Raw genomic sequence first — 11,385 nt, 5'->3', positions numbered from 1 at the left:
AATTCAATAATAATTATTTTTATTCAATATATAAGCCTTTCACATTGCATATATTCTCCCAAAGTAATATGCTTGTTCTGTAATATAGATATTTGTGCACAAATAACCATCTCATTTAAAGAACTAGTTTAAAAATTTTTAATTTTAAGTGAGTACATGATAATTTTATTCTGGAAAATAAGATAAAATATCTATAATCTTATTTGGCTTTCTGAAAATCTTCTGCAGAAAATAATTATTTTATTAATGAATTAAAAATATAAAATATAAACTATATTCTAATGTTCATTATTATATATAAACAGTAACAAAATTTATAAGACAAGATAATTCAGTCTAGACTATTACAAAATGCTCGTGAAGTCTACTAAATGAAGTATTAAAATTAAACTTTTGCTGCTTAAAGAATACAAAATAATCAATGTATAATATTCTGGATTTCAGTTCATGAGTAAAATTTTAAATTAGCAAAGGCTACAACATTCTTATATTAAGTGTTTATAACTTCAAGTCATAATAAATTAAAACCTATTGATCTTAATGTAAACTACATCACAATATTTTGGAATTAGATGTTTTTTGTAACAGAAAAAATATTTGTAAAATGGTGATAGGATTAAATAATGGAGAAGGCTTAAAGCTTGTTTTCTGAGTTCTTCTATTTAAAGAGTCTAAACAATTGATTTCAATATGAATACCACCAAATAGTGGTCCAGTGGTAGGAGGTGGTATCAGATGGTGACACAGCAGGCAGGAAGTGGCTGGGACATCTTCAGGCTAGCAAGGCAATGGTAGCACAGGTCTTAGATGTATTTGTCAACTACATGTAACATCCCAGAGAAATACTCTGATATTTCTCTTTAAAGATATAAAACTCAACAAATGCACAATACATGCTACAAGGATGTTAAATCTACTGCAAACGGAGTTATTTCATAAAAATCCATATTACTAAAATACAACAAGAATCTTATAAATATAGCTGTTAACACAGTTAGATCAGATGTATGTATTAAAATAACTATCCTAAACACATAGAATGTTAGCATTCATTCGAGCTTCACAGGTGTTGATGCAGATGAAGATGCTGCCACACCTGTAATGCAAAGTCAACCAATAAGCAGATAAAGTGATAGACAAAGTTGATATTTTTTTTTTACAAATTAAAACATACTTATTAATTTTAAATAAGATAAAAAACATAAATTTCTCTATTTATGAGGATTATTCCTGAAATCTACATAAAAATTTAGTCCTATCAACATCTGAAACATCAGACTCCAACTTTCGCAATGGTGGACAAGGACAAAGTGTCCAGTAAGGACAAAGCGCTCAGAGATATTTAAAATGCCAGTGCATGCTGAAAAGGCTCTGCCAACATAAATGTGCTGAGTTGAACTAAATAGTGTGAGCAGAGCCAGGATGAGGTGAGTGGACAGGAGGGAAATGGTACAGCCTGTCAATCTGCATACCCTATCAGCACCTCAGAATGGACTCTGCATGTTCTATGTCCTCAAATACCAAGTTCCATGCATCCACACTAATTCTAGCCCCTTTCAAAGAACACCACCACACCAGTTACTCAAAGTTTCACTTTCTGGCAGTTAAAAAAATCTAGAATGGCTGTAAAACTTACATTAAAAAAAAATAAATACTCCTTTCTCTTGTGGAGGGAAAGAACCATTCATAAGAATCCTCAGCAATTAAGCCCAGAAATTTACAGCAATAGGCTCGAAGTGGAGGTTTTTCCAACCAGAAGGAAAAGAGCATGCTCTGGACTATTTATGGTTGTTAATAAAAATTAAAACCCAAGAAGGATAGCAGAACAAATAGAAGACACAGGAGTAAAAGGATATACAGAAAAGAAAAAGACCACCGGAATGAAAGAGGATAATGTGTGGTCTTTACTAGCAATAGCTTGGGGATCTGAAACACTGAGGAGGGAAACAGCACTCACTTCAGGAATGACACCCTCAGCGATCCAGGAAACAACTGGAAGCAGAGTAGCTCAGCCAAATGTTTGTCATTCTAGATTACAGGGTTTCACTGCTGATTTAGTGTTTAGTTAAATTTCCATGGCTAAAATTCTTCTCACATCAGTCATGCTTTGTTGCTAATCTAAATATATAGATTATATCAACTATTCAATAATTTACTTATAAAAATTTTATAAATTTATGCAAATATAAAATGATAGATTTTCGATTAGATTGTGCATCTTATTAGTAAAATAAATTCTATCACCTTAATACTATGTTGAAAATTACTACCAAATCTCATATCCAGGTGAGCCTCTTCTCTTACTGCTTTTTATATTTGAGTTTCTGCCACTGCTTTTTGGTTCTCTTTTCCATTATTTAAACCCATGTTTCTCTTGCATGATAAGGAATAAACTTATGTCTATGAATTGAACTCAAGTATGTAATTTTCTTTGATAATATATATAAAATTATAAAATAATCTTGTTGTAATAATGAAAGTGGTCTTCCATTTGCTGTCTCCAAATTGTATTTCTATGGCTGGGATTTTATTTTTTTTAAGTATATATGGCACATGACATTGTAGCTAGAATACACACAATATCAGGCTGCTGAGACTTCAGTTTCAAAATTAAGAATTATATCCATCTGTGTTTTTTGGTTGTTTCTGGTAAGAGACTTTTTATCTCTAGATGCAGTTCCACTTCTTTATGAATACTCACTTGGAGGAGAAGACTCTGTAATAGAGAACAAGGATATCAGCCATTCAATTAAATGGAACAGATCATTATTCAAAGAATTAATAGTGTATGTAATTATTAATCAGAGAATTAGTAAAAAGGTTATATTACTTAAGTAATAGCAAAACTAGTCATAAAACATAGCTGGCATTGTAAAGTCCAAATGTGCACTTTTTAACATCTAGTCTGGTCACTTATCCTACCCATCATGATGATAAGAGAATGGTATGTAATTAACAAAACTGGATGGAGCAGCAGGATACTCAGTACAGAGTGGGCACACCACAAATACCCAAGTATCCACCTCATGCAACCAAGGAGTTACCACTAGAGTTAGGGGCTAGATGTAGCAAGGCAAGAAGGAATCATATTCATATTAAATAAAAAAGTCACAACAACATTTCAAATGGTTGAAGAGACATAATACAATTCCTTCTCCCTTAATGAAAAAAAAGGCCACTTCAAGAGTAAAAGCAATGTGCTTAAAGGCTGTTGTTGTGAAATAAGTTTTCACCAAAGTCTATAGCAAGAGATTTTTTATTATGACATATCAAAAAAAAAAAAAAAGTGAAAGTGAATAATGGAAAACTGGCTGCAAGCACTATGGCTATGAACAGGCCAGAATCAAAGAAGTACAATTAATAGATATTTTTTTATACAATTTTAACAAGTGCTGATTCATTGTGAGTAAGGGTCTTTCAACATGCCCTTTACATTCTTTGGAGCACACACCTATGAGTAAATTACTTATATGCTATGATTCATAAAGTAAAAACAAAGAACTAAAATTATGATTAGGTAACCTTTTCTCTTTTTTTTTTTTTTTGTGCTAAACTATGGTCTCTTGGCTCAGGGGTTGTGGGTCTGCCATATGGTCATTGGCTGGCAGCCTTTAGTTTTGTTTTGGGCTTATTGTACAGATTATAAATGATATTAGGTAGATCTTTAACTCACTTTCTGGTGTACTATTATTCAATTTTGATACACACATCTACCCTCCATTGTCTGCCATCCTTTGGACAGTTAGAGCACTCTGTTCTGTGCTTTGAGCCTTCTGTTTATTGTTTGAAGGATCTATAAATCTTAAGAGACAAGTTAGCCATTGCTTATGGGCTGCTTTGATTTGATTAAACCTTCATCAAGGCACATAGTCAATAATTGATAGAGCTATGAAAACTAAACATACATGTAATAAGTTTAACAATGACATGTCCAAAAACCAAGAATAATTCTGTCTAAACTACCAAAAACCAAACTCACTGCTGTTGAGTTGGATCCAACTCATAGCAACCCCTCCTTGGGTTTCCAAGGTGGTATCACTATGGAAGTAGGTTGCCCAACCTTCCTTCCAAGGAGTGGCTGGTGGGTTTGAACCACCAGCCTTCTGGTCAGCAGTCAAATGCCATAGGCATTATGCCACCAGATTGTTAAAAATAGAAACTAATATACTATTTTGAACATTTAATTACATGGAATGTTCTAAATGTTTTATTTTGTAATCTCAATATCTTTGTTGATTTTTAACATGGTTTCTAGATCACTCATTTTAGATTACTCATTACATAATGAGATTAAGAAAACATCATTTGCTGCCATCACAATTAACCAAAACCTCAGAGAGAAAATAGGCTGCTGATTGAAGTTCACCTTCAGCTTTCTGAGAGCCCTCAGGAACCTCTGGGTCTGGAAGCATCTCTGTGTCTTGATGTCCTTTGGGATCCTCCATGGACTGAGATGACACAGACATTCTCGATGTCTGCAGGGTTCTCTTCTCTGAATCTACTTGCTGCTGTAACCACTCATCTTTATAACCATTGCTAATAAGTTTGGAAAAGTTTGTTGGTGAACTGGTTTTTTGACCAGGCCTCAAAAAGAGAAAAAGTAATGTCAAACTTAAGTACAAAAACCAAACAAAAAACAAACCCACTGTCACTGCGTCAATTCCCACTCATAGTTCCTTAAGATTTAAAATGGAAAGAGAGAGAGGTCTTCATTATGTTTCAAGGGATAATAATTGTTATGGATTAAATTGTGTTCCCCAAAAATATGTGTTTTAATTCCTATCCTCTAAGCTTGTGGTTATAATTCCATCTGGGAATGAGTTTTCTGTTATGTTAACGAGGCAGGTTTAATGGAGAATGTATCTTGAGTCAACCTCTTTTGAGATAAAAAAGAACTTACACAAGTGAACAGAGAGAAAGATAGGAGTAAGATAAATGATATGATACATGGAGATTCTCAATCAACCAAGAAGCAGAAGCTGATGAAATAAGGACTTTCTTCCAGAGCCAACAGAGAAAGACTTCACCTCAAACTAATGTTCTGAATTTGGACTTCTGGCCTCCTAAACTAGGAACTCTGCTCACGTAGCACCTAAGGCATATGATTGCTAACCAAAAGGCTGGAAGTTCAAACCCACCATCTACTCCTCAGTAGGTAGATTGGGCAATTTATTTCCCTAGTGATGCCACCTTGGAAACCCAAGGAGGGGTCACTATGAGTCAAATCCGACTTGATGGCAGTGAGTTTGGCTTTTTTTGGAAACTGTGAGACAATAAATTTCCATTTGTTAAACCTATCCACTTGTAGCATTTTTGTTGTAGGAGCACTAGGTATCTAAGATAAAACTCATATAGTTTATCAGTATATTCACTGCAAAATAATATTGATTAATTATTAACCTTTGTACTTAAGACTTACATGATTCATGCTGTGATATTATTAACCCTTCATCAAAGCACATGGTCAATAATTGACAGGGCTATGAGAACTAAACATAAGGGAAATAGATTTAATAAAGACATATTCAAAAGTCAAGGATAATTCTATGTATGATTGTTTAAAACAGAAATAAATATAGTATTTTGAACATTTAATTACAAGGAATGTTCCAAATGATTCTTAAGTACAAAGGTTAATAATTAATCAGTATCAGTTTTCATTATACGTACCAGTAATAAACTAGATGAGTTGTTATCCCTTAAAAAATAATGGAGAGGCTGAGAAGCAGCAGTACTTTAGTATGGCTCTGGTCACTCACTCCATCCCTTCTGCCCATCAGCCCAGCTGAACTGGGAAGACTGCTCCAGTGCAGCACAGGCTGCTTGCCCTGCTCTCCTGCCCACCAATCCTGCCAAGCTCCCTCTCCCTCCCCCCTAAATGCTGCTTGCCACTCCATTTCCCATACCCTGACCCAACAGGTGGCAGCAAGCATGCAACTGTGTGTACTCTGATCTGCCAGTGACACCCCCAACACTGTGTAACAGGCATGGTAGTGCACTTACCCACCACTCTCCCACTCTATCCATTGGAAGGCAGCAACTGCACCCACAGTAACCAGCCACACCTACCACATTTGTTGTCCCATCCACTGAGCAAGTGACACTGCCTGCTCCTGTACCACTGGACGAATGACAGACAACAGGCAACAAACTCTCCCATTTCAGCCTAAGTCACCCTGCAAGACCAGAAAACAGTTATCCATGTTCACGCATCCAGCCACTACCCCACAGATCTGCAGACAGGTAGTGAGTGCTCCACAGCAGCCAGACTAGTGACCAAAGTAACATGCCTATTTTGCTTGCCCAGATACATTAAAAAAAAAAAAAAAAAAAATCAGGATGTGGCAAACGAATATATAATAAAATAAATAAATAAATAAATATGATAACACCTTAATGACTCAGAAACAACAGACAATATCAAATCATCTAAAGAAGCAGGACAAGATGGCTCCAACAAGTGACTGAAATAAAGAACCAGGAGACCTCCCTGAGGAAGAAATGGTAATGGAACTAACCAATAAGTAATTAAAAAAATTTATACATGGGGCCCTTCAAGAGATCAAGGAATACACAAAAAACTCTAGAATAATTCAGGAAAACAATACAAAAAGAAAATAATAGACCATTAGAAATTATACAAAACAGCAAGTAGAAATCCAGAATATTAACAGTAAAATTTCAGAAATAGCTAATGCATTAGAAGGACAAAGGAGTAGGATTTACTCACTGGACTAACTCATTAAAATGGTAAAGGACAAATCCCTTGCTACCAATCTGTGACAGGAATAATCAGAAAAAAAGAATGAAGAAAAATGAAGAAAGTCTAAGAACTATATAGGAAACCTTCAAGAGCAATAATTTATGTGTGACCAGAATTTCAGACAAAAAGAGACAAACAGCAACAACAGGAAAAATTAAAAAAAAGCATTGAGAAAATTTTCAAAGATTTGCTGGCAGAAAACTTCCCTAATATCATGAAAAAAGAAGATATCCAAGAAGTTCAGCAAACCCAAATAGGATAGACTCCAAAACAAAATCACTAAGACATATTATAATAAAATTTTCTGAAACCAAAGAAAAAGAAAGAATTCTGACATTAGCTTGGGAAGAGTGAAATGTTACCTAAAAAGGAGAGCCAGTAAGACTTAGCTCTGATTTATCGGCTGAAACCATGCAGACAAGAAACCAATGGGATGACATATAAAACCATAAACCAAAAACTTGCCAACCAAGAATTACATATTGTTTAAATGACCATGAAATATAAAGGCGAAACTAGGACATTTCCAGATAAAAAGAAATTAAAGGAATTTATAAAAACTAGACAAACTATACAAGAAATCCTAAAAGAAGTCTTTTGGACAGAAAACCAACAAGGGCAAACAACAACCTGAGATTAAGACACATGACAACATTATCTGGAAACAAACCTAAATAAAACACTTTCAAAAATAAAATAAAGCTATAAGCCTGAAAACAGGGTACTGGCAAGATCAATCTGTAAATGATTACAACTATAAAACAAAAAGAGGAAATGAATGGTGTAGTTATAGAATTTTCATATAGGGAGGAAGTTAAGGTGATATAAAGATAGAACAGACTGCATGAATTTAGAATGATAAAGGTAAATATCAGGATAACCTCAAAGCAAATTGATTAACTTTCTCACCAAAATAAAAATGAAGAAAATCATAAAGACTCAGTAAACAAAAAATAAAAAGCAACAAAGAAATTAAAAGAATACCCATAAGCAAAAATAATTCAGCACAGAAAAGTATACAGAACAAAGAAAATCATTAGGACCATATACAAAAAAGGCATAAAAACATGATAGCAGTAAATTCTTACCTACTGGTAATTACACTGAATGTAAAATGATTAAATATACCAGTCAAAAGACAGAAAATGGCAGAAGGGATAAGAAAACATGACCCATAAATATGCTGCCTACAAAAGAAACAACTTAGACCAAAGATAAAAATAAGCTAAAAATCAAAGATGGAAAAAATATACCAAGCAAATGGCAACCAAAAAAAATAGCAGGAGAGGCAATATTAATTTCTGATAAAAATAGGCTTTAAAGCAAAAACCAGCATAAAAGACAAAGAAGGGCATTATATAATGACTAAAGTGTCAACCTAAGAAGAGGATATAACCATAATAAATATTTATGCAGCCAATGAAAGAGCTCCAAAATACATAATAAACTTTAAGAGAATTGAAGAGAAACAGACAACTCCACAATAATAATTTCAGACTTTAACACATTACTGCCAAAGAAGGACAGAACTAGAAAAAAAAAACTCAACAAAGATACAGAAGATCTAAACAACATAAGCAACCAATGTAATCTCATAGACATATATAGAATACTCCACCTATCAATGGCCTAGTTTTGGCCTTTTGTGTTGCCTGCCAATCTTAGAATTGTTCCTTGACTTGAACCAGTGGTCTGTTGTGTTTCCTGCTGATTTTAGGTACCATTTTACCTGTCCATCTTGGGTTTATCAGCCTCAGCAGCCTGCAGCTTCATAAGTCAGAAAAAGCTTCCATTTCTAATGGGCCTGGAACAGGAAGCAGAGCTGAAGCCCAAGGTCAAGGGGCCTTGACTCAGCCCTTAGAGCTGGCACATTGAACTTAGACTTATAGCCCCACAAACTTTAAGGGAATAAATTCCTGTTTGTTGAAGCCATCCACTTGTGGTATGTCTGTTATAGAAGTGATAGAGAACCACGACATCCACAAAACAAGCCTTAATAAACTCAAAACCACTGAAAGAATGGTTTTGAGTTTATTAAGAACTCAAAACATGATGCTATAAAATTAGAAATCAATAACAGGAAAAACAAGAGAAAAAAGTCAAACACGTGGAAACTGAATAACAAACTGCTTACAAACTACTGGGTGATAGAAGAAATAAAAAATAAAATAATTCCTAGAATCAAATGAGAATTGCTAAAGGAGCAAGGAGGCAGCATCTTCTGACTTCTTAACTCCACAAGAGGAAGACAGAATCACCAGTAGCAGCCCAAAGCCAGTTCCTGTGAGGCCAGCCTGCTGTCACCCTCCAGCCCTCTTACTAACCTTGACAACAATCATTCCTCCTGCAGCATTCACGCTCTCTCTGTTAGGTTTGATGATTCACTGTGGTGGCCATGCAGCACTCACAGATTATGGGGTTCATTAAGGAAGCAACAGGCTACAATTTAAGTTCAGGAACACACTCAGTATCTCTCAGCCAGCCGTCTCTCTCAGTCTCTCTCAAGAGCATGTCTCTCTCTCAGCAGTGCATGTCTCTTGCATCTCTCCTTCTCAGCAGTGTATCTCTCTCAGGTCTCTCTCTCAGCAGCACATTTCTCTCAGCAGAACATCTCTCTTAGCTAGCAGTCAGAGAGATTCCTCTTGCATCTAGGAAGGCTCATTTTAAGCCTGGCAGAGTGGCAAAACTAACCAATCCCAACATTAGAATTCTACACACCTGAGAGAGAGCGAACTTCCCAGATTACTTCAGGTGGATAACTTTAACAATCAGCTACTCAGTTACTCATGGCAAAGAGGGAGTTACAAATACTATGGCTAGAAAAGCTATACCATGTAATTTACTACACCACAAGAATGAAAGAAACCAAAACATAATAAAACCCAGCAAAAGACAAAACAAAACCCAACAAAAACACAGGAAAAGCAGTGCTCAGAGGTCAATTTATACTAATAAATGCCCACATCAAAAGGTGTTTTTGTTGTTGTTATGTGCCCTCGAGTCAGACCCGACTCATAGCGACCCCTCCTTGGGTTTCCAACGCAGTATCACTATGGAAGTAGATTGCCCCATCTTCCTTCTGAGGAGCGGCTGGTGGATTTGAACCGCCAGCCTTCTGGTTAGCAGTCAAGTGCCTTAGCCACTATGCTACCAGAGCTCCCACATCAAAAGGTAGAAAGAGTCAAATTCAACACTTTAACCCCATAACTTGAATGAACAGAAAAAGAAGAGGAAAAAAAGCCCACAATCACCAGAAAAAATAATAAGATTAGAGCAGAAAAACAATAGAAAGAATCAACATTACAAGTTGGTTCATAGAAAAGATTAATAAAATTGGCAGACTACCAGCTAAATTAACAAAGGAAAAGGGGGAGAATATGAAAATAAAACAAGTAAGAAATGAAATGGGTGATGCTAGAACAGAACAAATGAAAAAGGACAATAACAAAATACTATGATAACTGTACTCCAACAAATTTGAAATAATAGAAAAAAATGGACAAAGTTCTAGAAACACACTACTTATCTAAACTAGCACAGACTGAGATAGAAAATGTGAACAGACTAATTTCTACAAAAGAATAAATTGAAGAGGCAAATAAAAAACAAAAACAAAACAAAAAAACTCCCAACAAAAAAAGCCCTAGACAAGATGCTTTCACTGGAAAATTCTACCAAATATTCATAGAACAGCTGACATCAATTCTACTGAACTATTCTAGAACACAACAAAGGATGAAATACTCATAATTCTATTGTTCAAGTATAACTCTAATACCAAAGCCAGGCAAAGACACCACACACACACAAAAAAAAAGTGTTATAGACTTCATTCTTACCAACCCTTTATCTCTCATGAATAGAGATGATAAATTCTCAACAAAATCCTAGCCAACAGAATTCAACAACATATCAAAAAATAAAACATCATTACTAATTGGGGTTCATACCAGGTATGTAAAGATGGCTCAAATTTAGAAAATCAACCAACATAATCCACCATGTAAATAAAACAAAGGAAAAGAACCACATGATAGTATCAACTGACACAGAAAAGGCATTTGACAAAATCCAACACCTTTTCTGATAAAAACTCCCAGCACATAGGAATAGAGGGGAAATTCCTCAACATAATTAAGAGCATATACACAAAACCAGCAGCCAACATTATTCTCAACAGAGAGAAAATGAAAACCAGATAAGTGCCCTTTATTATTTCTTTTATTCAATATTGTACCGGAAGTCTTAGCCAGAGCAATAAGGCAGGAAAGAGAAATAAATGTCATCCATCAGGGTAAAGAAGAAGTAAAACTGCCTGTACTTGCAGATGATATGACCCTATACACAGGAAATCCCAGAGATTCTAAAAGAAAAGTACTAGAACTTATAGAAGGATTCAGCAAAATGGCAGGGTACAAGATGAGCATACCAAAAATCAGTTGGATTCCTCCACACTATCAAAGAGAACCTTAAAAAGGAAAACAGAAAAATAATACCATTTACAATGTTGTTGTTGTTGTTGTGTGCCATCGAGTCAGCCCTGACTCATAGCGACCCCTCCTTGGGTTTCCGAGGCAGTATCACTACGGAAGTAGGATTGCCCAACCTTCCTTCCGAGGAGT

The 11,385-nt window shown here is 35.2% G+C and overlaps 1 protein-coding gene across 1 annotated transcript in view; it reads right to left on the bottom strand.

Annotated features, from left to right (window-relative positions):
• Positions 1–1,049: 1,049 nt before the first annotated feature.
• Positions 1,050–11,385, bottom strand: part of CUNH7orf57 (chromosome unknown C7orf57 homolog) — a 75,478-nt gene continuing 65,142 nt past the window's right edge. Inside the window, exons 6-8 of the mRNA XM_007944145.2 lie at positions 4,367–4,584; positions 2,702–2,716; positions 1,050–1,096 (exon numbers count right to left, since the gene is read on the bottom strand). Coding sequence (XP_007942336.2) covers positions 1,050–1,096; positions 2,702–2,716; positions 4,367–4,584 — 280 coding nt within the window. The remainder of the gene's footprint in view (positions 1,097–2,701; positions 2,717–4,366; positions 4,585–11,385) is intronic.

This window comes from Orycteropus afer, unplaced genomic scaffold (assembly GCF_000298275.1).
Source record: "Orycteropus afer afer isolate SDZICR_OR568_19922 unplaced genomic scaffold, OryAfe1.0 scaffold00121, whole genome shotgun sequence".
Classification (NCBI taxonomy): Eukaryota; Metazoa; Chordata; class Mammalia; order Tubulidentata; family Orycteropodidae; genus Orycteropus; species Orycteropus afer.
The sequence above is the reverse complement of the archived record's forward strand: the minus strand, read 5'-3'. Positions and strand labels throughout refer to the sequence as shown.